Source organism: Heterodontus francisci, chromosome 37 (genome assembly GCF_036365525.1).
Source record: "Heterodontus francisci isolate sHetFra1 chromosome 37, sHetFra1.hap1, whole genome shotgun sequence".
NCBI lineage: Eukaryota > Metazoa > Chordata > Chondrichthyes > Heterodontiformes > Heterodontidae > Heterodontus > Heterodontus francisci.
The window spans coordinates 11,849,252-11,876,786 of NC_090407.1; the positions used below are offsets into that span (position 1 = coordinate 11,849,252).

General features: G+C 46.8%; 1 protein-coding gene across 2 annotated transcripts in view; it reads right to left on the minus strand.

Annotated features, from left to right (window-relative positions):
* espn (espin) overlaps positions 1-7,420 on the minus strand; it is a 135,712-nt gene extending 128,292 nt beyond the window's left edge. For both annotated transcript variants that reach the window (XM_068017116.1, XM_068017115.1), the window contains exon 1: positions 7,034-7,420. In XM_068017116.1, coding sequence (XP_067873217.1) covers positions 7,034-7,327 — 294 coding nt within the window. In that variant the 5' untranslated portion in view covers positions 7,328-7,420. The remainder of the gene's footprint in view (positions 1-7,033) is intronic.
* Between the last annotated feature and the right edge of the window lie 20,115 nt (positions 7,421-27,535).

Sequence of the window (27,535 nt, forward strand, 5' to 3'; positions counted from 1 at the left end):
AAGCAGAAGACACAGGGGAGCCCTTTTCCAGCCAAAAAGGAAGGTGCTGGGAGCAGGAATGAGATCCGGAGACCTGTGTGCTTCCATTGTAATAAAGCAGGGCATTTAAGAGTTGACTGCTGGAAACTAAAGGGAAAACCTGTAGGATTAATCAGGGCACACCCACTCAGTGAAGTAGTGAACCTGATGGAAAGCACAGCAGAACAAGTCTGTGGCTTTAACTGCAGTAAGAGTGCAGCCCAGGAAGCTTACTAGGGCAAGTGCAGGAAAAGCTAATAGGATTCCTGAAGGCTATCAGGGTTTTGTGTCTGAAGCGAAAGTAACCCCATACCCCTCGAGTGGGGCAAGCAAGCCCGTAGTAATTCTCAGAGACACAGGGGCCACTAGATCCCTTTCACTGGGAAAATGCCTGACCTTTCCCCCAGAGAGTGCAGTCAACACCAGAATGGTGGTGAATGGTATTTGAGGGCAGTGTATGCCTGTACCTGTATACTGGGTGCAGCTGGAGTCCAACCTAGTTTCCGGACCGGTGACCATTGGGACTGTCCCTAGTTTGCCTGTGATGCAAGGTTGACCTGCTCCTAGGCAATGATGTAATGATTTGGCGGGGGTGAAGGTGGTAGTCCCCCCAGTAGTGAAAGAAAGACCACAGGAGAAGGATCCCGACAGTTTCCCTGAATGTGTAGTGGATCAGACCATGATCAAACCAGCTCCCCCAGAGGAAACTGAATTAGCACTGCAGGCAGATGACCAGGTCTGCCAGTCTGAGGCTTTCTTTGGAAAGTTAGGAGACCCAGGGAATGAATTAAATGGATTTTCCCTAGCTGAGGCTCAGTGAGCTGACCCAGTATTGCGAGAGTTAGCACAGGCTGCCCAGTCTGAAAGTGAAGCAGAGGGAGTCCCTGATTGCTTCTATTTAAAGAATGAGGTGCTGATGAGGAAATGGAGTTCTCCTCACAGACCTGAGGGCAAGGAGTGGACAGTAGTTCACCAGTTAGTGGTGCCACAGAGGTACCAGACAGAAATATTAAGAAGGACCCACGAGACTACAGTGGCTGTACATGCCTGTATACGAAAGACCAAAGCCTGCATAAGACAGCAGTTTAACTGGCCAAAACTCCACAAAGATGTGGTGGAGTACTGCAGGAGATGCCACATTAGCCAGGTTGAGGAGAAACCCCAACCTACAGTGAAACCTGCACTCCTAAGTCCTGTACTGGTGTTAGGAGGACCCTCCAGCAGAGGGCTGGTGAACTGTAAGGGACCCCCGCCGCGAACAAAAAGGGACAGGTAGGCACAAGGCTGGCAAAAGGTTAGACAGGGAAGGGGAAAAAGTGACCAAGAGGGCAGGTTAAAGGAAATCAGGGAGGAATCCCGGATGAAAACCCATGCTATCCGGGCATCCAACCCCGAAAAAATGTGAAACATTAGACCCCCACATCCTCCTACATAAATGCAGACAATAGAAGCATCCCACCAGAGTTGCTAAGAGCATTTACAGGAACCTGCAGAGACAAAGAAAGGCCTCTAGGAGGCAGAGAAACCATGAAGGTGATGCCTCACCTAGTTGAAGTGCGACAGTGGCGTGCAGTAGAGTCTGCACAAATATCTACAGGTAGGAATGTCCCAGAGGACAAAGGGGAGATTAGTGAAGAATCCTCCCCCACAGTCAGAAAAAAAGTGAACCACCCATCCCCTGAAGTCAAAAGCCTTTGCATAACTCAGCAAAGAACCCAAAGAGAGTTCAGGATAGACCTGCCCACGACTGACTCTCCTGAAAAGAAAATTCCAACTCAGGGTAATTAAACCTGACCATCGTAAAGACCCTAGGCAGCTATGGAAAAGGGCAAACTGAAGAAAACCTTCCCCAAAGAACCAAATGTTTACTGGGATGCCAAAAAGGGGGCAATTAAAGTAGCACTGGCACCAAGAAAAGACAGGCTGTAATAAGCTTTAGGATTTATGAATGAATGGGAATGAATGAAAGAAATGCATGCTTTTTTTTCTAAATCTTATATTTCCTCTCGACCCTTTTAATGAAATGCACTTTCCTCAAATCGCATTTCATTCTGCTGAGTGAAGAGATGTCATGCAAGCCCCCACTTGCCAAGAATGAGGCACATTGGTTTTGTCATATGAACATTGATTTGTAACTGTTGCTGGAGCTAGGAAATGACTTGTTGAACAGATCAGCCGAGGCTAGAAAAAAACATTTGCATACTAACAGACGGTGCTTGTGTAGACAAAGGGCCATTCTCTGACACATTCAACCCACAATGGATGTTGATCACCGGACAGTGAGGGGGGCAGGGAAGTGCGTTCCAGGGCCTGCTGGGGTGATGAAATCCACAGGGGCCAGGACTGGTTGGACCAGCTGGTCACATGACTAACTGGCTGTTCCAGGGATTTTTTGAACTAGCAACAGAGAGTTTGCTCCTGGACTGAGAAGATCTCTCCTGTCTGCTCCCATCTCTTTCTCACAAGCCTCTGAATCCACTGAAGACACATGAACCCAAGAGAGAAAAGTCTCCTACAGTGAACAAGGTTTAAGAAGAATACTGGGCCCCAAAGAAAAGCAAGATCTACCTACAATCAAGAACTCTACAGTGAACTTGAAGAACTGTAACAGAATCTCTTTAGATATTGCCTCAAATTTTCCACTTTATTTTTCTGTTGCTCTTTTCTGTCTCTATCTGCATGTGTGTATCGCGTATGATGCGAGCATGCGTCAACCAAATTAGAGTTTAAGTTCAAGTTTAATAAATTTCAACCTTTCTTCTTTAAACCTAAGAAAATCTGTTTGTGCTGGTTTCTTTGCCTTATAATTGGAAAGTGGTGAACAAGGATTCACCAAGGGGGAGCTAAAAACACAGTGTGTTTAAAAATTAGACGCTGTTGTGGTAAGACAAGGTGAAGGCTGAGAGGGACCCGTTGACACTTTTCTCACCTGGTCGTAACAGCACAGTAAAGCTTCCTCTTCTCCATCCCTGGAACACATCTCAGTCCCAACTGCACCAATGTGCATTTTCCCATTTCCCACACTATCTTAATGAGGTAACCAACGAGTGGCGAATTAGGGGCATTTACTTCTATAGGCCGTTGTCTAAATTCTTTTCACATTGCATCTTCACAACCAGTTAACCTCCATTATCCCTGGCCGAGAGTTAATACCATGTTCCAGTAGTGAAAGGAGAGTTTCTAACCCTTTGTGCCTCCCATTTCCCCACTTATTTCCTATTTCCCCCCCCCTCCCCCATATTGTACCAGCTTCCTTCGTCCGCTTGTTAGGCCTGTTTAGTTTTTTGTGCTTGTTAAGCTGAGGGAATGTTGCTGCTGAGAAAAGGAACGCTTTTCCATTGGAATCACTCAGCATGAAGTGATCCCAGGTCAGTTTTGATGCAAAGTAAAGCTCCTCAGGAACACAGGAACAGGAGTAGGCCATTCAGCCCCTCAGGCTTGCTCCACTATTCAATTATAGATCATGGCTGATCTGCATCTACTCCATCTACCCTCCATAGTTCCATGTCCTCTTCATACATTTATCTAACAAAAATCTATCAACCTCAGTTTTGACATTTTCAATTGAACACCTGCCCACCCAGGAATGACACCAGAGCTGTGAGGTTGTATTTTTTTTCTTTAGAAAGGGAAGGCTGAGGGATGACCTAATAGAGGTCTTTAAAATTATGACGGGTTTAATAGATTGGGTGGTTCCAATTGTGGGGAATCCAAAACTAGAGGTTATATATATGATAGTCACTAATAAATCCAATAAGAAATTCAGAAGAAACTTCTATACCCAGAGAGTGGTTAGAAAGTGGAATTTGCTACCACATTACAGAATCATTACAGAATCATTACAGTGCAAAAGGTGGCCATTCGGCCCATCGTGTCTGCACCAGCTCTCTGAGAGAGCAACTCCCTCAGTTCCATTCCTCTGCCTTCTCCCCGTAACCCTGTACATTCTTCCTTTTCATATAACTGTCTAATTCCCTTTTGAATGCTTCAATTGAACCTGCCTCCACCACGTTCTCAGGCAGTGCATTCCAGACCTTAACCACTCGCTGCATGAAAAAGTTTTTCCTCCTGTCACTTTTTCTTCTCTTACCAAATATTTTAAATCTGTGCCCTCTCGTTTTCAATCCTTCCCTGAGTGGGGACAGTTTCTCTCTATCTACTCTGTCCAGACCCCTCAGTATTTTGAATACCTCTATCAAATCACCACTCAGCCTTCTCTTCTTCAAGGAAAACAGTCCTAACTTCTCCAATCTATCTTCATAACTGAAATTCCTCATCCATATGGAGTAGTTGAGGCGAATATGCATTTAAGAGGAAGCTCGATCAGTACTTCAGGGAGAAAGAATAGGACACGTTGCTAGGGTTAGATGAGGTAGGGTGAGAGGAGGCTCGTGTGGAGCAAAGCACCAGCATGGACCAGTTGGGCTGAATGGCCTGTTTCTGTACTTTAAACACTTTGCTATTCTATGTACTTTATAAACAGTCCATATTCTTGTACTAAAAATGTTTCAAAAATATCTTCCTATTTAACATCAATCATTCCCCCTTGTCGTCCTAGTTGTAGGAGATAGTTACAGAGTAAACAACTGAGGGAGGAGGAAATTAAAAGAAAATAATAGACATGAAGATCTTTTGGAGATAATAACAGAAAGGTCAGAGGAAGTGTCAAAGAGGAAATGGAAAAGTTGGAGGAAATTACAAAGGGATAGGCAGAGGGGTAGGAAGAAAAATTCATTAAGGATAGAGCTACATAAAATAAGGGACAAGTAGGAGATGCTGAAGGAGATAATTAACTGGTTAAGAAAATTGTACAAAGAATGATGGAAAGTTGTTTGGAGTCACATATTAGATAGAAAGAAGCAATTGCAGGGGAGCTGGAGAAGTCACATGGAAATTAACGGGATGCAAGAAAGAATTATATATGGAAACTGAAACCAAGAGGGAATTACACATAGAAAATGCAACACAGGAACAAACTGTACAGGATCAATGGAATGCAAGAGAAAGTAATATAAAGAATAATGGAAAGCAGGAGATTGCACAAGGAATAAAGGGGATCTGTTACTCAGTTTTTCTCGTATTTCATTGCAGTGCAGGAGCTCAGTTATGAAAACAGACCCTACAAGTCTCCAACTCATGAAAGGTTGTGTGTTTGTTTTGTACTTCACAGGTCAACCATTATCCATTAAAATGAGATTAACAGATGCAAATTAGGGAATAACTATCCACCTTTTGATATTCCCAACTCTTTCTGAAGTACACATAGTCTCCCTGAGGACACAGTTCATTCCCTACTTCTTGTATGTAAAATGATTCATGGCACAGTTAAAATGGACTTGGATCCATCTCAAGGTTTGGGTTTAAATGGCCACAATTAGCCTTTACCCAGTGTATGGTTTCACTACTATTTGCAATATAATGAGCATGATTATGATAATTGGGAAACATTAGAACTGAGTAGGGATTTATTCCCATCAATGGATCCTGTTACCATCTCAGGGCGCTAGCTATTTATGTTCAAAGATCTTTTTGGAAAACTTTGAGTGACATTTCCCTGTCCAGTGGGTCATGTTCCTGCAATCAGTTTTCCTCCGCCAGCCCCAAGCTCTACTACCCCTAACCCCAGCGCCCACCTCCCCAGATCCCAGTCTCATTACACTCAACCCCACTATCCCTTCTCCAACTAGCAGCCCCATTGCCCCAGTCAGCCCCAGGTCCTTTCCATTCCCCCTGCCCCCAACCACTCAGACCCCAGCTTCCGCCCCATTGCCCCCACCTCCACTTCCCCCAGCTCCTGCCCCATTTCCCCCAGTGCCTGCCCCGTTACCCCCAGTGCCTCCCCGTTATCCCCAGCTCCTGCCCCATTGCCCCCAGCTCCTGCCCCATTGCCCCCAGCACCTTCCCCAGCTCCTGCCCCGTTACCCCCAGCGCCTGCCCCGTTGTCCTCAGCTCCTGCCCAGTTAACCCCAGTGACTGCCCCGTTACCCCCAGCGACTGCCCCGTTACCCCCAGCGACTGCCCCGTTGTCCTCAGCTCCTGCCCAATTAACCCCAGCGCCTGCCCTGTTAACCCCAGCGCCTGCCCCGTTAACCCCAGCGCCTGCCCCATTGTCCTCAGCTCCTGCCCAGTTACCCCCAGCGCCTGCCCCGTTACCCCCAGCGCCTGCCCCGTTGTCCTCAGCTCCTGCCCCGTTGCCCCCAGCACCTGCCCTGGTCCTCAGCTCCTGCCCAGTTACCCCCAGCTCCTGCCCCGTTACCCCCAGCTCCTGCCCCGTTACCCTCAGCTCCTGCCCCGTTACCCTCCGCTCCTGCCCCGTTACCCTCAGCTCCTGCCTCATTGCCCCCAGCACCTGCCCTGGTCCTCAGCTCCTGCCCCGTTGCCCCAGCACCTGCCCCGTTACCCCCAGCTCCTGCCCCGTTACCCCCAGCTCCTGTCCCGTTAACCCCAGTGCCTGCCCCGTTAACCCCAGTGCCTGCCCCATTGCCCACAGCGCCTGCCCCGTTACCCCCAGTGCCTGCCCCGTTGTCCTCAGCCCCTGCCCCGTTGCCCACAGCGCCTGCCCCGTTGTCCTCAGCTCCTGCCCCATTGCCCCCAGCACCTGCCCTGGTCCTCAGCTCCTGCCCCGTTACCCCCAGCGCCCGCCCCGTTGTCCTCAGCTCCTGCCCAGTTAACCCCAGCTCCTGCCCCGTTAACCCCAGCGCCTGCCCCATTAACCCCAGTGCCTGCCCCATTGCCCACAGCGCCTGCCCCATTACCCCCAGTGCCTGCCCCGTTGTCCTCAGCCCCTGCCCCGTTGCCCACAGCCCCTGTCCCGTTGTCCTCAGCTCCTGCCCCGTTGTCCTCAGCTCCTGCCCCGTTGTCCTCAGCTCCTGCCCCGTTGCCCCCAGCACCTGCCCTGGTCCTCAGCTCCTGCCCCGTTACCCCCAGCGTCTGCCCCGTTACCCCCAGCTCCTGCCCCGTTGCCCCACAGCTCCTGCCCCGTTGCCCCACAGCGCCTGCCCCGTTGCCCCCTTACCTGTAGCTGACATCCCCCCGAGGTGAGCATCCACTGCAAACAGACCAAATTACCGGTGGCCGCTGCATCGTGCGCCGGAGTTGCCCCATTGCGGGCTTTCTGATTCCCGGGGAATTTCGCCTCCTCCACCAGGTACTTGAGGGCGCTGAGTTTGCCGGAGCGAGCGGCGAGATGGACGGGAGAGGCTCCGAGATGGTCGCTCACCTTGTGGTGGAGGAGACCCTGTCTCCGCAGTTCCTGCAGTGTCTGCACATCGCCCTTCTTAGCAGCGACCAGACAGCGATCCAAAACCATCTTCAAAGTTTGTATTTTAAAGCATTAATTCCCAGATTTTCTTGCCCTCTTTCTTACGCGTGACCATTTTACACTGGCGTCTGTTCCTTTGCAAATCCCACTGGGCTGTACCATGCTGAATATTTAATTCCAGGGGATTTGAATAATCTATGAAAGAGGCGGCACCAGATCAGACAACAACAGGCAACAGATAGTCACTTATTCCTTCCCTAAAGCGGCTCAATATTACTCGAGAAAAGTTTGCAGTGGGGCAGTTAGGGATCCGCTATATTAAAGGGAGTTCAGAATTGGGTTCATTTCAACTGCTGGACATTTGGTTTTTATTGAACTGTCCTTTTGAAACACTCATTTTGAGCTGAAAACCAGTAAATGGTTTCGCACTAAGAGCATTTTATTTGTCAAACTCCATTGTAAATTCATCATCTTCAGGACCTCCTCGATGCTCTTGTTTATCTCAGAGAAATAAGGCTTGGACACAGAGAATCCCCTCAGTTGTAGAATTTGCCTCTTCCTGTTCAAATCCCTCCATGGACTTGCCTATCTCACTGACCTCCCCATCCCCCCCAACCCCCAACCCCAACCCCCAACCCCAACCCCAACCCAACCCCCAACCCAACCCCCAGAACTCGGCCTTTCTCGACCTCTGGCCTCCTGTGTATCCCCCACCATTGGTGACCGTGCCTTCAGCAGTCTAGGTCCTAGACTCTGGAATTCCCTCCTATTCCTCTCCGTCAGCTCTCTCTCCCTCCACCTTTGAGAACCTTCCAGAACGTCGCTTTCACCAGGTCTTTAGTTAGCTACCCTAATGCCTCTTTCTTTGGCTCAGTGTCAATTTTTGACTGTCTACCCCTCTGTAAAGGACACTAGCATTTTAGTGTACAACGATAATAATTACATCGAAATATAGAGAAAATTTATAGTGCAGAAGTAGGCCATTTGGCCCATCATATCTGTGTCAGCCAAAAAAAAGCAATCCAGTCTAATCTCACTTTCCATCTCTTGGTCCGACTCTGTAGGTTACCGCACTTTAAGTGCATATCCAAGTATTTTTGTTTAATACAATGAGAGTTTGTTGCCTCACCCGCCCTTTTAGACAGTGAGTTCCAGATCCACGCCATCCTCTGGGTAAAAGAATTCTCCTCAGCCCCACCCCCTGCCCAATCCTTCCGTCAATTACTTTCAATCTATGCCCCTGGTTATTGACCTCACTGCTAATGGAAATGGGTCCTTCCTATCTACTATAACTTTATACTCCTTAATTAAATCTCTCCTCTGTTCCAAAGAAAACATCCCCAGTCTGTCCAATCTTTCCTCATTGCTAAAATTCTCCATTTCTAGAAATATCAACATAAATTTCCTCTGCAGCCTCTCTCGTGCAATCACATCCTTCCTGGAATGTGGTGATCAGAATTGTATATCGTACTCTAGCCTAGAGCGTGGCTACCCGACCCGAATCCAAGCAGACTCGACGACATGTGTCGTGTTCAGGTCGGGTCCCTCTTCCGGGTCCAGCATTCGGGCTCGGGTCGCGTCGGGCTGGACGTGGACAGCGCTGCCTTGCTCCGGGTAGTAATCGTCAAATGAACATTCAGGACGTCAAGGCAGAAATGTGCAGTCCGGACTCCACACTCTGCAGTAAAGCCTGGCTACCCTCCCAAACCAGACTACATTGGTCAGGTTCGGGTCGGGTCGGGCATTTAAAAAAAAAATTAAAGGACACGGACCCGGCCCGGGTCGGGTCGGGTTTGGGTTTGGGTTGGCTATTGTTGGGTCGGGCCCGGTTCGGGTTTGGGTCAGGTCGGGTCGGGTTTGGGTTTGGGTTGGCTATTGTTAGGTCGGGCCCGGGTCGGGTTTGGGTCAGGTCGGGTCGGGTTTGGGTTTGGGTTGGCTATTGTTGGGTCGGGCCCGGGTCGGGTTTGGGTCAGGTCGGGTCGGGTTTGGGTTTGGGTTGGCTATTGTTGGGTCGGGCCCGGGTCGGGTTTGGGTCAGGTCGGGTCGGGTCGGGTTTGGGTTTGGGTTGGCTATTGTTGGGTCGGGCCCGGGTCGGGTTTGGGTCAGGTCGGGTCGGGTTTGGGTTTGGGTTGGCTATTGTTGGGTCGGGCCCGGGTCGGGTTTGGGTCAGGTCGGGTCGGGTTTGGGTTTGGGTTTGGGTTAGCTATTGTTGGGCCTGGCCCAGGTGGAGTTTTAATTTTATACTGGAGCCAGACTTTACTCTCGCTAGTACTTCTTGCTGTGGTTCAGTTGGCAGCACTCTTGCCTCAGAGTTTGAAGGTTCTGGGTTCAGGATTTAAGTACAAAAATCAAGGGTGATAATCTAGTGCAGTACTGAGCACTGCTGATGGTGTTATCTTGAAACATTTAAGATCTTGAACAGACATGGCAGGGTGGATACTGAAAGGATGTTTCCCCTTGTGGGAGAGAGTAGGGGCTGCACTTTACTAGCTCGTCGCTGTAGCATCTTTCTGGCATGATCTCGGCGGCGAGCTGCCAAAATGGCGGTCCGCCCGTGCGGATCGATATCGTGGCGGCTCATTTAAATGGTCAGGATGGACTGCGCCCCCCTCCCCACCCCCGATGACATGTAAGGGGGCGGGTGCGTCATCCCCAGCAACGGCGTCCGGTGCCACTGCGCAAGTGACACCGCCATTTTTAAAGAGCTTAGAGCCCTAAATGACAAGTTAAATTTTTAAAGAGACAATTAGTTTAAAATTATTAAAACTAAATAAAAACATCTTTGCAGCCCCTCTCCTACCACCACCTCCCCTCCCCAATAGCCATACATGTCATTCCCACCCTCTCCCCTCACAAAATACTTACCTTCAGTACCTAACCTTCCCCCACTACCAAAGTTCAGAAACTTTTATCTTTACCCCTTCCCATCACCCCATCAACCAATCAGAATTGTTTAACCCTGCTTCCCCCTCCCCCCACCCCGTTCTGAAAATTCACCTCTTTCCCCCCACCCCCCCCCCCTCCCCTCCCCCCTCCTCCCCACCAGTGTTCTGACATTCTTCAGCAGTCGGGGATCAAACAGGCGAGAATGACAGCCACCGACCTTAATGTAGGAGCGGGACGACCGGCGCGATAAGGTAAGTATTTATTCTTTAATTAACAATCATTAACATATTTTAATTATGTTCCGTTGCCAAGCAGCGGGGGGTGCCACCACGAGGCCTCACCACTACCGGTAATATGGGGCAGGGCCTTCCCAGTGTCGAGCCCCTTGGTGGGTCTCTCCCAGAGGTATTTTCTGAACCCCCCACCACCACAACCTCTGATTTCGGGGGCCCGATAAAATTCACCCCTAGAACTAGGGGGCACAGTTTAAAAATAAGGGGTCGCCCATTTAAGACAGAGATGAGGAGAAATTTTTTTCTTCGAGGGTTGAGTGTCTTTGGAACTCCCTTCCCCAGAGAGCTGTGAAGGAAGGGTCACTGAATATTTTTAAGGCAGAGGTAGATAAATTCTTGACTAACAAGGGAGTCAAAGGGTATCAGCAATGGGCGAGAAAGTGGAGTTGAGGCCACAAACAGATCAGCCATGATCTTATTAAATGGCAGAGCAGGCTCGAGGGGCCGAATGGCCTAATCCTGCTGCTAATTCGTATGTTCATATCTCTCAAATGAGACATTAAACCAACACCCTGACTCAGGTGGACATAAAATAGCTCATCGTACTACTTAGATGATGAGCAGGTATTGCTGGTGTCTGAGGGATAAATATTGACTAAATCAAGATCACCAAAAAAACAGATTACCTGGTCATAAATACATTGCTGTTCATGGGACCTTGCTGTGTGCAAATTGGCTGCGGCATTTCCTATATTACTACACTGACTATACCACTTTGAAAGCACTTCATTAACTGTAAAGTGCTTTGAGGTGTCTGGAAGTTGTGAAAGGTGCTATATAAATACAAGTCATTCTTTCTAGCATAATTCCCCCTGTTCTTATATTCTATGCCTTGGCTAATAAAAGTAACTATCCCGTATGCCTCCTTAACCAGTTTATTGACCTGTCCTGCTACCTTCAGGGATCTGTGGGCATGTACTCCAAGGTCCCTCGTTCCTTTACACTTCTCAGTATCTTACTATTTATTGTGTACTCCCTTGCCTTGTTTGTCCTCCGCAAATGTTTCACCTCACACTTCTCTGGATTGAGTCCAATTGCCGCTTTCTGCCCACCTGACCAGTCCAGTCCAGTGTTATTGTGATGCACTGGAGTAATAATGTCCCTTAGTCCTGTGATATAGTAGGATCATAATGACCTTAATTACTTCAGTAATAATTGGCTTTAACACTCAGTTATCCTGGAGTATTAATGGGCTTTAGCTTGTAGTATTCTGGAGCAATAATGGGATTTGCTGTTGTTTATACAAGGGTACTGTGGTTTACATGGTAATAATAGACTTTAGTGCTGTGTTATAAAGTGGACCAAATTAATGTAATGTTGAGTAACATTGGAACAAAAGCAAAATACTGCAGATGCTGGGAATCTGAAATAGAAACAGAAAATGCTGGAAATACTCAGCAGGTCTGGCTCCGTCTGTGGAGAGAGAAACAGAGTTAACGTTTGAGGTTGATGATCTTTCATCAGAACTGGAAGAAGTTAGAGATTTAAATTTTTTATTAAGTACAGGGCCAGGGGAAAGGGCTGGGTGGGTGGAGGAGGATTAAACAAAGGGAGGGAGAAAAGATGGAGGGCAGGAGTGATTAAATGGTGGAAAGGCTGATGGTGCAGAGCAAAAAGAGGGTGCTAATGGTACATGTAAGGAAATAAAAGATTGGTCTAGAGGAACTTAAATGGTTACAACAGAACTGTTGTGGGAAAAAAATCAGCCTGGGCCCCCTGATGCCTGATTGCTAACCAGTGACACCTGCTGGATATTGTATGTATGTGCAAGACAAGATTAGGTTTCGCTGTGTTCCCCTCTCCAAGCAAGTAGTCTGCTGCTAATAATCTAGATTCATGCACGGAGAATGGCTCTTGGTGTTGTAGGCATGGAACTTCTGGAACTGAACTCCAACACCAGCCTTTCCCTTCAGGAGCAGAAAAAAGAGTGGCCAAGAAAACAAAACAGTGGCACAATTCCTTTTATTAAAAAATTCATTCTTGAGATGTACGCATCGCTGGCAAGACCAGCATTTATTTCCTGTCCCTAGTTGCCCTTGAGAAGGTGATGGTGGATCGTCTTGAACCGCTGCAGTCCATGTGGTGAATACTGTTAGGGAGGGAGTTCCAGGATTTTGACCCAGTGACAATGAAGGAACAGCCGATATATGTCTAAGCCAGGATGGTGTGTGACTTGGAGGTGATGGTGTTGCCAGGTATCTGCACCTGTGTATGAAACAGCTTCTTTGCAATTTCACTACTCCAAGCTTCAGGAAGTTTAAAAAGCCAATTTAAAGTTGTTCTGAACATATTGCAGTTATAGTGCAGCCAGTACAAACTCTGACTAGGATACCTCCCCAGATAGTCTTACATTAAAATTGATAAACAGTTTAATTGGAGACTTCATTCCCCAGTTATATTGCGATTGATACAAAATGCAGATAATATACTTCACTAATGTTGAGGGATAAACATTAGCCAGGACACTGGCGAGAATGCCACTGCTCTTCTTCATTATAGGGCCATGGGATCTTTTATGCCTACCTCAGAGAGCTGACAGGGTCTTGGTTTAATGTCTCATCCAAAAGACGGCACCTGTAACAGTGCAGCACTCCCTCAGTACCGTACTGGGAGTGTCAGCCTAGAATTTATGCTCAGGTCCCTGGATGAGGTGTTGGAACCCCGCCTGACTTCATCTCCTCCCTCTCCCAGAGGAATTGTGGTCAATTATAGTTCCCTAATTGGAATCAGCTAACTGAGTACAGGCAGGAATTGAGACTGGAAGCTGTGTGGCTGTTTATAGAAAACGCGTTGGTGTTACCATTTTTACCCACTGTACCTGGTGGATTGGAAAGCCGATCCCCCTCACCCCCCGCTATGAACACTGCTGATCCTGAAAATACCACTTGGTGTTAGGACAGAGATTCCACTCCATGCCTGTACTGGCCTAGAGAAGCATCAGTCTGCCAGCAGGGAGAGGAGTGTACGAGAGATATGTAGCAACATGAAGGTCGAAGAACTGCCTGGAACAGCCAGCATGTTTAATATGTCACAAGTGGAGCCTTTGTAACTGGCTCATAGGGTACTGGCAAATGGTTAGCAGCATTTGTCCAATATATTAGCACAGCACAAGATCCAGAATGTTCCAATATTAACTAGTGCTTATAGCTGATACACATCCACATCATTGTTTAAGAGTTGCTGCATAAAGACGGATTATCGTTGTTTTGGGCTGGCTGATACGAACATAGAAACATACAAATTATGAGCAGGAGTAGGTCACTCGGCCCTTCGAGCCTGCTCCACCATTCAATAAGTTCATGGCTGAACTGATTACTCCACATTTCCACCAACCCCCAATAACCTTTCACCTCCTTGCTTATCAAGAATCTATCTGCCTTAAAAATAGTCAAAGACTCTGCTTCCACCGCCTTTTGAGGAAGAGAATTGCAAAGACTCACGTCCCTCTGAGAGAAAAAAAATTCCCTCATCTCTGTCTTAAATGGGCGACCCCTTATTTTTAAACAGTGACCCCTAGTTCTAGATTCTCCACAAGGGGAAACATCCTTTCCACATCCACCCTGTCAAGACCCCTCAGGATCTTAAATGTTTCAATCAAGTCGCCTCTTACTCTTCTAAATTCCAGCGGATACAAGCCTAGCCAGTCCAATCTTTCCTCATAAGACAGCCTGCCCATTCCAGTTATTAGTCTGGTAAATCTTCTCTGTACTGCCTCCAATGCATTTACATCCTTCCTTAAATAAGGAGACCAGTACTGTACACAGTACTCCAGATGTAGTCTCACCAATGCCCTTTATAGCTGAAGCATAACCTCCCTACTTTTGTATTCAATTCCTCTTGCGATAAACAATAACATTCTATTAGCTTTCCTAATTACATGCTGTACCTGCATACTAACCTTTTGCAATTCATGCACTAGGACACCCAGATTCCTCTGCATCTCAGAGCTCTGCAATCTCTCACCATTTAGATAATATGCTTTTTTATTCTTCTTGCCAAAGGGGACAATTTCCCACTTTCCCACATTATACTCCATTTGCCAGGTCTTTGCCCACTCACTTAACCTATCTATATTCCTTTGTAGCCTCCTTATGTTCTCTTCACAAGTTACTTTCCTACCAATCTTTGTGTCATCAGCATATTTAGCAACCATACCTTAGGTCCCTTCACCTAAGTCATTTATATAAATTGTAAAAGGTTGAGGCCCCAGTACAGATCCCTGTGGCACACCACTTGTTACATCTTGCCAACCAGAAAATGACCCATTTATGCCTCGTCTCTGTTTCCTGTTAGCTAACCAATCTTCTATCCATGCCATTATGTTACCCCCTACACCAAGAGCCTGGAAATCGAAGTACAATACATCCACCGGTTCCCCTTTATCCACAGCACATGTAACTCCCTCAAAGAACTCCATTGATTAAACAGGATTTCCCTTTCACAAAACCATGTTGACTCTGCCTGATTACCTTGAATTTTTATAAATGCCCTGCTATAATGTCTTTAATAATAGCTTCTAACATTGTCCCTAAGACAGATGTTAAGCTAACTGGCCTGTAGTTTCCTGTCTCCCTCCCTTTTTGAATAAAGGAGTTACATTCGCTATTTTCAAATCTAACAGAACCTTCCCCAAATCTAGGGAATTTTGGAAAAATGAAACTAATACATCAACTGATGAAGTCCATCAGGACCCAGGACTTGTCAGCCCGCAGCTCCAACAATTTGTTCAGTATCACTTCCCTGGTGATTGTAATTTTTTTGAGTTCCTCCCTCCCTTCCATTTCCTGACTTACAGCTAATACTGGGATGTTACTTGTATCCTCAATAGTGAAGATCGATGCAAAATATCTGTTCAATTCATCTGCCATCTCCTTATTACCCATTATTAATTCCCCAGACTCACTGTTTATATGACCAATGCTCACTTTGTTAACTCTTTTCTTTTTAAAATATCCATAGAAACTCTTACTATCTGTCTTTATATTTCTAGCTAGCTTTCTCTCGTATTCTAATTTTACCTTCCTTATCAATCTTTTAGTCATTCTTTGCTGTTTTTTATATTCTGTCCAATCTTCTGACCTGCCTCCCATCTTTGTGCAATTATAGGCTTTTTCTTTAAGTTTGATACTATCTTTAACTGTTTTAGCTAACCAATGGATGGTGGGTCCCACCCTTGGAATTTTTCTTTCTCGTTGAAATGTATCTATTCTGTGTATTCTGAAATATCCCCTTAAATGTCTGCCACTGCATCTCTATTGACCGATCCCTTAACCTGATTTGCCAGTTCACTTTAGCTAGCTCTGCTTTCATGCCCTCATAATTGCCCTTCTTTAAGTTTAAAATACTAGTCTTGGACCCACTCTTCACTCCCTCAAAGTGAATGAAAAATTCAATCATATTATGATCGCTGCTGGCTTGGAGTGCCTTAACTATAAGATCATTAATTAATCCTATCTCATTGCACAATACCAGGTCTAGTATAGCCTGCTCTCTGGTTGGCTCCAAAACGTATTGTCCCAAAAAATTATCCCAAAAACATTCTATGTACTCCTCATCTAGGTTACCTCTGCCCATCTGATTTTTCCAGTCTATATGTAGGTTAAAATCCCTCATAATTATTGCTGTACCTTTCTGACAAGCTGATATTATTTCTTTCTTTATACCCCGTCCTACAGTGAGGTTAATTGTTAGGTGGCCTGTACACCACTTCCACAAGTGACTTCTTGCCTTTATGATTTCTCAACTCTATCCAAACTGCTTCTACATCCTGGTCTCCTGAACTTAGGTCATCCCTCTCTATTGCACTAATACCATCATCAATTAACAGAGCTACCCCTCCACCTTTTTCTAGCTTCCTGTCCTTCCTAAATGCCATGTACCTTTCAATACTCAGGTCCCAATCTATGTCATCCTGCAGCCATGTCTCTGTAATGGCTATCAGATCGTACTTATTTATTTCTATTTGCGCTCTCAGTTCATCTGTTTTGTTTTGAATGCTACGTGCATTTTATTATTTTTGTGACCTCTAGCCTTAACTGCTGATTTACTGTTAGATTTGTATGCTCTGTCCCTTCCTGTCACAGTCTGTTTATCATTTCCCATATTAATACCTTTCTCTCTTGCATTATCTCTACTCCTTGATTTACCATATCTTCCCAAATTTGATCCCTTGCTCTCACTATTCAGTTTAAAACCCTCTCTACTTCCCAAGTTATGTGACTCACTAGAACACCGGCCCCAGCACAGTTCAGGTGTAGACTGTCCCACCGATACAGTCCCATGAACCAGAACCCACTTCTACCACACCAGTCTTTGAGCCACGCATTAATTTCTCTAATCTTATTTGCCCTATACCAATTTGTACGTGGGTCAGGTAATAATCCAGAGATTATTACCTTTGAGGTTCTGCTTCTTAATTTGGTGCCTGGTTCCTCATACTGACTATGCAGAACCTCTTTCCTTGTCCTGCCTATGTCATTGGTACCTACATGGACCACGATGACTGGATCCTCCCCCTCCCACTGGAAGGTCCTCTCCAGCCCTGAGCAGATGTCCCGAACCCTGGCACCGGGCAGACAACACAGCCGTCTGGACTCTCGCTCTTTGGTGCAGAGAACAGTGTCAATCCCCCTAACTATACTGTCCCCTACGACCACTACATTCCTTTTTTCTTCCTGCACTTGAACTCTTCCTGTACCATGGTCAGGTTGCTCGTCCACACTGCAGCCCCCATTCTCATCCAAACAAGCTGAAAGAACCGCAAACCTGATGGACAATTGCAAAGGCTGAGGCTGCTGCACTCCTGCCCTCTTGGTCCCATTACCTGTCTCAGCTGCAGCCACACTCCCCTGTCCCTAACCACTGATCAAATCAGAAGATCCTATCCTAAGGGGTGTGACCTGCCTCCTGGTACAAAATGTCCAGGTAACTTACCCCCTCCCTGATGTGTCGCAGTGTCTGCAGCTCGGACTCCAGTTCAATGACTCTGAGCCGAAGCTCTTCGAGCTAAAGGCCTGATAACTGACCTGAACCCGACGGCATGTTTCGGGTTCATGTCGGTTCGGTTCGCACTTCCAGATCTGGCATTCGGGCCTGGGTAGGGTCAGGCCGGAGCGGACACACTCTATCACCACCTCAGGTAAGTGACTCTAATGTTAATTTATTTTTTGGACATTAAAGGTGGTTTTATTACAGTTATTTTAAGCTTGTGCAGGTACGGAACAAAGTGAAAAACGGAAGGTAAGTTAACTGATGGTCGGGTCGGGACGGGTCAGGCATGGGAAACAATGGAAGGATTCGGGCCGGGTCGGGCTTGGGGTCGGGTGGAGTTCTGTCGGGCTCGAGTCGGGTCTTATTTGCAGACCTGAGCACGCCTTTACTTGGAGCCGCAAACACTGCAGACGTGTTTGCCCTGGATCACACTGGCATCCAAGAGCTCCCACATGCTGCAGCCGTGCCACATCACCTGTCCTGCCATCTTTAATGTGTTTTAATTAACTACTTAATTATTTTATTCAATTATTTATATTATTTTCCTTTCTTTTATATATTTTATTTAGTTTACAACTAGTTCCTTTACTATTTTAAGCGTCAGGATTAGAATGGACCTTAAGCACATACCAGATACTAACCAAACAGGTCGCTTCTTCCTTGCTCTCTCTGTTGATTGTGACGTCACTCTGATGCCACTTATCGATTTTTGCCTGCTCCGCTCCCGCCATGCTCCTCTCTCTCTCTGTCTCTCTCTCTGCTCCTGCCAAGTTCCTCTCTCTGTCTCTCTCTCTCTCTGCTCCCGCCATGCTCCTCTCTCTCTCTCTCTCCGCTCCCGCCATGCTCCCCTCTCTCTCTCTCTCTCTCTGCTCTCGCCATGCTCCTCTCTCTCTGTCTCTCTCTCTCTCTCTCTGCTCCCGCCATGCTCCTCTCTCTCTCTGCTCCTGCCAAGCTCCTCTCTCTCTCTGTCTCTCTCTCTGCTCCCGCCGTGCTCCTCTCTCTCTCTCTCTCTCTCTCTGCTCCCGCCAAGCTCCTCTCTCTCTCTCTCTGCTCCCGCCAAGCTCCTCTCTCTCTCTCTCTGCTCCCGCCATGCTCCTCTCTCTCTCTCTCTCTCTCTCTCTCTCGCTCTGTCTCCGGTAATGAATAAAGAATGCACCTTTTTCATCGCTCTTTGATATGATTCATTGCAGTTGACATGCACCATTTGGACCTGTCATTGAATGTAAGCTTTATCTATTAATCGAGTTTTACATTAGTATCAGGGAGCTGGGAGAACAGCAAAAGCAACATTTGCAAGGGGTCTAACACCCGTTTTAGGCAGTGTTCCCAGATGTCTGAGGTGGCGGCGGACGTTTATCAGGTATCCTTGGGGTGCAGGGCACAGCCCTGTAAAATTGGTCATTTATGTTTCTGTTTTCCATCCTGAAATTGCTATCCCAAAGGATTTGTCAGCGTGTAAATATGGAGTTTTGTTTCTGATGTTTTAATCATTTTCATTTATTTTTCACAGTACACGTTTGTCATGAGACGTTGGCCAAGGAAAGATGTTGCATCAGAAATAGGAGCAGGAATAGGCCATATGGGCCCTTGGGCCTGCTCTGTCATTCAAAAAGATCACAGCTGATCTTCTATCTCAACTCCACCTTCCCGCACTGTGCCTGTATTCCTCAACTCCACCTTCCCGCACTATGCCTATATTCCTCAACTCCACCTTCCCGCACTATGCCTATATTCCTCAACTCCACCTTCCCGCACTGTGCTTATATTCCTCAACTCCACCTTCCCGCACTGTGCCTGTATTCCTCAACTCCACCTTCCCGCACTGTGCCTGTATTCCTCAACTCCACCTTCCCGCACTGTGCCTGTATTCCTCAACTCCACCTTCCCGCACTGTGCCTGTATTCCTCAACTCCACCTTCCCGCACTGTGCCTGTATTCCTCAACTCCACCTTCCCGCACTATGCTTATATTCCTCAACTCCACCTTCCCGCACTATGCCTATATTCCTCAACTCCACCTTCCCGCACTGTGCCTGTATTCCTCAACTCCACCTTCCCGCACTGTGCCTGTATTCCTCAACTCCACCTTCCCGCACTGTGCCTGTATTCCTCAACTCCACCTTCCCGCACTATGCCTGTATTCCTCAACTCCACCTTCCCGCACTGTGCCTGTATTCCTCAACTCCACCTTCCCGCACTATGCCTGTATTCCTCAACTCCACCTTCCCGCACTGTGCCTGTATTCCTCAACTCCACCTTCCCGCACTATGCTTATATTCCTCAACTCCACCTTCCTGCACTGTGCCTGTATTCCTCAACTCCACCTTCCCGCACTATGCTTATATTCCTCAACTCCACCTTCCTGCACTGTGCTTATATTCCTCAACTCCACCTTCCCGCACTATGCTTATATTCCTCAACTCCACCTTCCCGCACTATGCCTGTATTCCTCAACTCCACCTTCCCGCACTATGCCTATATTCCTTGATTCCCTTACTGCCCAAAGATTTATCGATCTCAATATATTCAATAACTACAGCCCTTTGAGGTAAAGAATTGCAAATATTCACAAACATCTGAGTGATGACATTTCTCCTCAAGGAGGCGGTGGCGTAGTGGTGTTGTCACTGAACTAATAACCTAGCCACCCAGGGTATTGCTTTGGAGACATGGGTTCAAATCCCACCACTGCAAAAGGTGAAATTTGAATTCAATTAATAAATCTGGAATTAAAAGCTAGTCTAATAATGGCTGTGAAGTCATTGTTGATTGCAATCTGGTTGACTCTTAAATGCCCTCTGAAATTGACTAGCAAGCCACTCGGTTGCATCTAATTGCTATAAAGCCAATAAAGAATGAAACCCGATGGACCACTCAGCTTTGACCTAGGCACCAGAAATGACAACAGCAAACCCACCCCTGTCGACCCTGTAAAGTCCTCCTTACTAACATCTGGGGGCTTGTGCCAAAGTTGAGAGAGCAGTCCCACAGACTAATCAAGCACAATTCACTCAGTATGATATCAAAAAACAACTGAAGACACTGGATACTGCAAAGGCTATGGGCCCTGCCAACATTCCAGCAATAGTACTGAAGACCTGTGCTCCAGAACTTGCCGCGCCCCTAGCCAAGCTACTCCAGTACAGCTACAACACTGGTATCTACCTGGCAATGTAGAAAATTGCCCAGGTATGTCCTGTTCAAAAAGCAGGACAAGTCCACCCTGACCAATTACTGCCTCATCAGTCTACCGTCAATCATCAGTAGAGTGATGGAAGGGGTTGTCCAAAGTGCTATCAAGTAGCAATAACCTGCTCAATTTGGGTTCTGCCATGGCCACTCAGCTCCTGACCTCATTACAGCCTTGGTTCAAACATGGACAAGAGAGCTGAACTCAAGAGGTGAGGTGAGAGTGACTGCCCTTGACATCAAGGTAGCATTTGACTGGGTATGGCCTCAAGGAGCCCTAATAAAACTGAAGTCAATGGGAAACAGGGGGAAAACTCACTGCTGGTTGGAGTCATACCTAGTGCAAAGGAAGCTGGTTGTGGTTATTGAAGGTCAATCATCTGAGCTCCAGGACATCACTGCAGGAGTTACTCAGGGTAGTGTCCTAGGCCCAACCATCTTCAGCTGCTTCATCAATGACCTTCCTTCAGTCAGAAGTGGGGATGTTCACTGATGATTGCACAATGTTCAGCACCATTCATGACTCCTCAGGTACTGAAGCAGTCCGTATAGAAATGCAGCAAGACCGGGACAATATCCAGGCTTGGGCTGCTAAGTGGCATGTAACATTCGCACCACACAAGTGCCAGGTAATGACCATCTCCAACAAGAGAGAATCTAACCATCTCCCCTTGACATTCAATGGCATTACCATCACTGAATCCCCCACCATCAACATCCTGGGGGTTACAATTGACCAGAAACTGAACTGGAGTAGCCATATAAATACCGTGGCTACACGAGTAGGTCAGAGGCTAGGAATCCTGCGGTAAGCTACTCATCTCCTGACTCCCCAAGGCGTGTCCACCATCTACAAGGCACAAGTCAGGAGTGTGATGGAATACTCTCCACTTGCCTGGATGGGTGCAGCTCCCACAACACTCAAGAAGCTCGACACCATCCAAGACAAAACAGCCCGCTTGATTGGCACCTCATCCACAAACATTCACTTTCTCCACCACTGACGCACAGTGGCAGCAGTGTGTACCATCTACAAGATGCACTGCAGCAACGCACCAAGGCTCCTTAGACAGCACCATTCAAACCCGCGATCTCTACCACCTAGAAGGACAAGGGCAGCAAATGGTTGGGGACACCACCATCTGCAAGTTCCCCTCCAAGTCACACACCGTCCTGACTTGGAACTATATCGCTGTTCCTTCACTGTCACTGGGTCAAAATCCTGGAACTCCCTTCCTCACAGCACTGTGGGTATACCTATCTCACATGGACTGCAGCGGTTCAAGAAGGCAGCTCACCAGCAACTTCTCAAGGGCAATTCAGGATGGGCAATAAATGCTGGCCTGGCCAGCGATGCCCACATCCCATGAATGAATAAAAAAAGGTGATTTCCCTATCCTGGGTCTGAACCAGACTATTCAGCCAGGAGAAACAGCCTCTCACCTCTTGAAGAATGCTATCTTTGCACTCTTCCCAAAGATTGACAATTCGGGCCTTGCTTCAAATTATTTATAATGTTCAATGCCTAAAGGATCACATCAGGGTTTCAGTGCTATGATGCAGGTAGATTTAATTGCTGGGTTTCTATGGAGACCTTAGAAGCAACCTTTGAAAAACCATGTGCAAATGGCAATCTGCAGTCCCTAATGTTCACCACTGAGTGGCAATGTTCTCCAAGGAGTTTGAGGAAGTTTACATTCTTTACCAAAACACTAGTAAGATTTTAAGCTGCAAAGGCTGAAAATCTGTAAACAATACAAAAAAAGCTGGAACAGCAGGTCGGCACTCGAAAGGAATGAGGAAAAAAATTGACATTGTGTTACAGAGTTTAGACAAAGAGCCTCTACTGAAAATGTTAACCTACCTTTCCTCTGACGAATATTTCCAGAATCTTCACTTTCAATTTCAGGAAAGGCTAGTTTTTGATGGGATTTGATATTTTGCTGGGAGTGATTTTTATTTTGAGTAACTCTTGGTCACCCTGTACCTGTCCATCTTGGTTGTAGATTGATTTCACAACTGGGGAAACAACACCAGGAAAAATGATCTGCTTGCTCACACCTCGAATTGTTCATGTGGTATAACCCATTCAGCACAATTTTCCCAGATCTGTTTCATTCTACGGATGGGTGTAACAGTAACACTCGCGGCTTTGGCAGCTTTCCTCCAAACACCCACGCGCTGGAGACTAACCACACTAAACAAATGTTCCCATAGAAACAGTCAGTGAGCAGCAAGCTTCAAAATGGCCCATCAGTACCAATGCTGCGCCCACCGCCAAGGCAACAAGCCCAGAGCCAATGGGAAGCAAGATGGTGGACTGACCAGCCTTGTGCCCGCTCCAGTGCCATCCTTCCAGCAGCCGTCTGAGGAGACTACCTGATTCATCAGGTTGCCAACCCTCCAGAATTATAGATTAATCTCCAGGAAACTGCTGTGAGCAAAATCCTGGGAGAAAAATCATTGTTGGCGGGTGGGGTTAAAATCTGTGGGGGTTTTTTACATTTTATTGGAAAACTTTTGTTTATTACATATAAAAATATCGGAGATGGTGGGTGAAAGCTTTTTTGACTGATAGTCAAGAATTATCCAGTTGGGTAAGAAACAATCTGCTTACTTTCCAATTGGTTGAGAGAGGTGGGGGTGCCGCAATGATGGACATGTCAGGCCACCAATGGCGGGAGTGTGGTGGGGTGGTGTCGGGGTGGTTGTAGTCAGCAAGTCATGTCATGAAACTTCCAAGAATCGTAATACTTTAGAAAGCCTAGAGGAGTATAGAAAGTGCAGGGGTGAAGTAAAAAAGGAAATTAGAAAAGCAAAGAGAGGACATGAAAAATTATTGGCAGGTAAAATCAAGGAATACCCAAGATGTTTTATCAGTAAATTAAGAGCAAGAGGATAACTAAGGAAAGGGTAGGGCCTATCAGAGATGTACAAGGGAACTTATGTGTGGATGCAGAAGAAGTGGGCAGGGTTCTTAATGAGTTTTTTGTCTCTGTGTTCGCAAAGGAGAGGGTTGATGTAAACATTGTAGTTAAAGAGGAGGAGTGTGAAATATTAGATACGATAAGCATAACGAGAGAGGAAGTACTAGAGGGTCTGACATCCTTGAAAGTGGATAAATGGCCAGGGCCGGATGGATTGCATCCCAGGTTGTTAAAGGAAGCCAGGGAGGAAATAACGGATGCTCTGAGGATCATCTTCAAATCCTCACTAGATACAGGCAAGGTACCAGAGGATTGGAGGTCTGCGAACATTGTACCGTTGTTTAAAAAGGGTACGAGGGATAGGCCAAATAATTATAGGCCGGGCAGTCTGACCTCGGTGCTGGGTAAATTGTTAGAATTAATTCTGAGGGACAGGATAAACTGCCACTTAGAAAAGCACAGATTAATCAGGGAAAGTCAACATGGATTTGTTAAGGGATGGTCATGTCTTACTAACTTAATTGAGTTTTTTGAGGAAGTAACAAGGAGGATTGATGAGGGTAGTGCAGTGGATGTGGTCTACATGGATTTTAATAAGGCATTTGACAAGGTCCCGCATGGCACACTGGTCAGTAAAATGAAAGCTTATGGGATACAGGGGAATGTGGCAGGTTGGATCCAGAATTGGCTCAAGGACAGGAAACAAAGGGTAGTAGTCGACAGATGTTTTTGTGACTGGAAGGCTGTTTCCAGTGACGTTCCACAGGGTTCAATGTTGGGTCCTTTGCTGTTTGTGGTATATATTAATGATTTGGACTTAAATGTGGGAGGTATGATTGGGAAATTTGCTGATGACACAAGAATTGGCTGTGTAGCTGATAGTGAAGAGGATAGCCATAGACTCCAGAATTATATCACTGGTTTGGTTGAGTGGGCGGGAAAGTGGCAAATGGAATTCAATCCGCAGAAGTGTGAGGTAATGCACTTGGGGATGGCAAATAAAGCGAGGGAGTACACAATAAACGGGAGGATATTGAGAGGAGTAGAGGAAGTGAGAGACCTTGGAGTGCATGTCCACAGGTCCCTGAAGGTGGCAGGACAGGTAGATAGAGTGGTGAAGAAGGCATATGGAATGCTTTCCTTTATTGGCCGAGGTATAGAATACAAAAGCAGGGATGTGATGCTGGAACTATATAAAATGCTGGTTAGACCACAGCTGGAGTATTGCATACATTTCTGGTCACCACATTACAGGAAGGACGTAATTGCTCTGGAGAGAATACAGAGGAGATTTACAAGAATCTTGCCAGGGCTGGAAAATTGCAGCAATGAGGAAAGATTGGATTGGCTAGAGTTGTTTTCCTTAGAACAGAGGAGACCGAGGGGTGACTTAATTGAGGTGTATAAAATTATGAGGGGCCTAGATAGAGTAACCATGAAGGACCTGTTTCCCCTAGCAGAGAGGTCAATTACCTGGGGGCACAGATTTAAGGTGATTGGTAGAAGGATTAGAGAAGACACGAGGAAAAGCTTTTTCACCCAGAGGGTGGTGGGTGTCTGGAATTCACTGCCAGGAACGATGGTGGAGGCAGAAACCCTCAATTCTTTTCAAAGGTACCTGGACCTGCACCTGAAGTGCTGTAACTGGCAAGGCTATGGACCAGGTGCTGGAAGGTGGGATTAGATTGGGCAACTAGTTTTTTTTCAGCCAGCACTGACACGACAGGCTGAATGGCCTCCTTCTGTGCGGTAATTTTTCTATGGTTCTTTGGAATACATCTGACCAATGTTGGCGACCATGCTGATTTGGATGGGAGCTTCGTTAATTTATGCAAATTGGGCTCCTAGGATGTATATAAAATTCATTTTAACTGTCTGTTGGGCAGCGTGAGAATGGCACAAGAAGCCTGAAAAAGTAAGTGGTGACATTTACTATTGTGGGCACAGGACTCCTCCCCCAGGCTGGTAAGTGGGGTTAAGATACTGATCAACTGTGATTTAATTGAATGGTGGAAGAGACTTGAGGGGTTAAATGGCCTAATCCTCTTCCTATGTGATTTGGGATAGATGAGGGATTGAATTTAGTTTCTGGGTTTATATGCTTCACTATACTGGGTATGGCTTTATGCTCAACACTAGTCTTTATTTCCCAAGCATGATCAGCAGGGAACTGGGAGGGCAGTGCTCAAATGGAGAGTGACAACCATGAGTGCTATGCTGCCTGTTACCTGATCTTAGGCCTCTCAATGGCCAAATGAAGATGAGGCCTACTTAATTGTGTAACTCTGGGTAGGCACCAAATTTAATGGCGCTGTTTATGTTTGGAGGGTGAAAGAGACCAGGAGTTAAACAGCACAGAAGTCAAAATCCCATTCCCTTCCCATATTTGTGTCTTTGAAACAATTTTGCTGGTCCATAATCTCACTATAAAATTCCTTTATATTCGAACAGACTCAGGGCAGGATTTTCAGGCCCTGCCGAGATTGGGAATGGAGATAGACAGGGCCCGAAAATACCAGAACCGGTGGCATGTCGGTGTCCTGACCCTATTCCTGGTATCAGGCGGGTTCAGGGCCCGGCAGAGTTGCCCTCCTCCAAGGGGCAGGCAGCCAATTAGGCTCTTGAAGAGTCTTGTTAAAGGTACGTTTGGGAGGCCGACTGGGATTTTCCATTCGGCCTCCAGTTTCCTGACACAACAGGGAATAGATCAACTGGCTGGAGGTGGGCCGGGGATCCAGTGCTCCAGACAGGCCTTGAGGCCTTCCCTGCCTGCCTGGGTGTGGATGCAGTCAAAGGCCACTCTGTAGAGCTGCTTCCCCACAACTCCAACCCCCTTCCTCCCCCCCACCCCCACCCCTCCCCCAATGGTGGCCTGGTAGCCTTATTTATTACTTTTTTTTAATAAGTGGCTGAGAGGGCACCTGCATGTTCATCCTTTCAGTTACCTACCTTCTACAACAGGCTGGTGCTCCTCTTAATTTGGAAGACCTCTGATTGGCCCTCCAGCTTCAAGAGCCCACCTGCTGCCCTTAATTGGATAGGGAACCTGTCTCCATGCCAATTCGGGGGGCACCCTGGTCAAAATGCCAATCAGCAACTGCTTCCCATTGGGAGGTGGGTTCAGGACCTGGAAAAACACTCAGCTCTTGTTTTCCAACCCCCAAGTAAAAATTCAGCCCAAAGTGTCAGTGTTCAGCATCATTTGTCTGCTATTAGTTTGGTAAATGTAACAATTTCTACTTCAGGATTTTCAGAACTGTGCATGTTCAAAACACCCAAATATTTGTCTAGACATGTTGCAAAAATCTTTACTATCAGCTGCTCTGATGGGATTAATTCTCTTTCCATTGTTTCTGAGATTTCGCCACATGATGTCATTTAAAGAGAGGGCCCTGCCCAGCCCTCCTGTGCCTCTCTGTCAGCACACTGTGTAAGCCCAAAACTTTCCTGTCCTAGCATGTTCATTCATCACACGACTTGCTCTCAGATGCACTTGCTCTCTCTACAAGATATTAGAAGTTGCTCTGGCTCTGCAGAAACAGGGGACATACGGCCTTTTTTAAACAGCTTTCCTTCCGGTTTCCTCCTCTGTGCCCCTGGAAGTTGGCGACTCTTATTGGGGTACCATTCTGCAGTTTCAGTCACCAAACCCCCTCACCCGTTCCACCCAATTTAATTTACTTCACATGTCAGCTTAGACGGGAAAGTGATTCTCAGCTATTCAACTGCAATCAACTTCGCAACCAAGCTTAATGCTGTTCTCATCAACACATCTGCCTTCCCCTGTAGGGACGGCTCGATAGCAGTCACCTCTCAGTGATTTTCCCCCTTTCCTAACACAAGGACACTGAGGTCAGATCTAACACCCCAACTGCCGCCCCCACTGAGGGGAGATAACTCAATGCTGATCAGCAAGTGTCCCTGGAATCTTTCGGTCTGTCTGACCCAATACCAGAAGATATTTTTATCCAA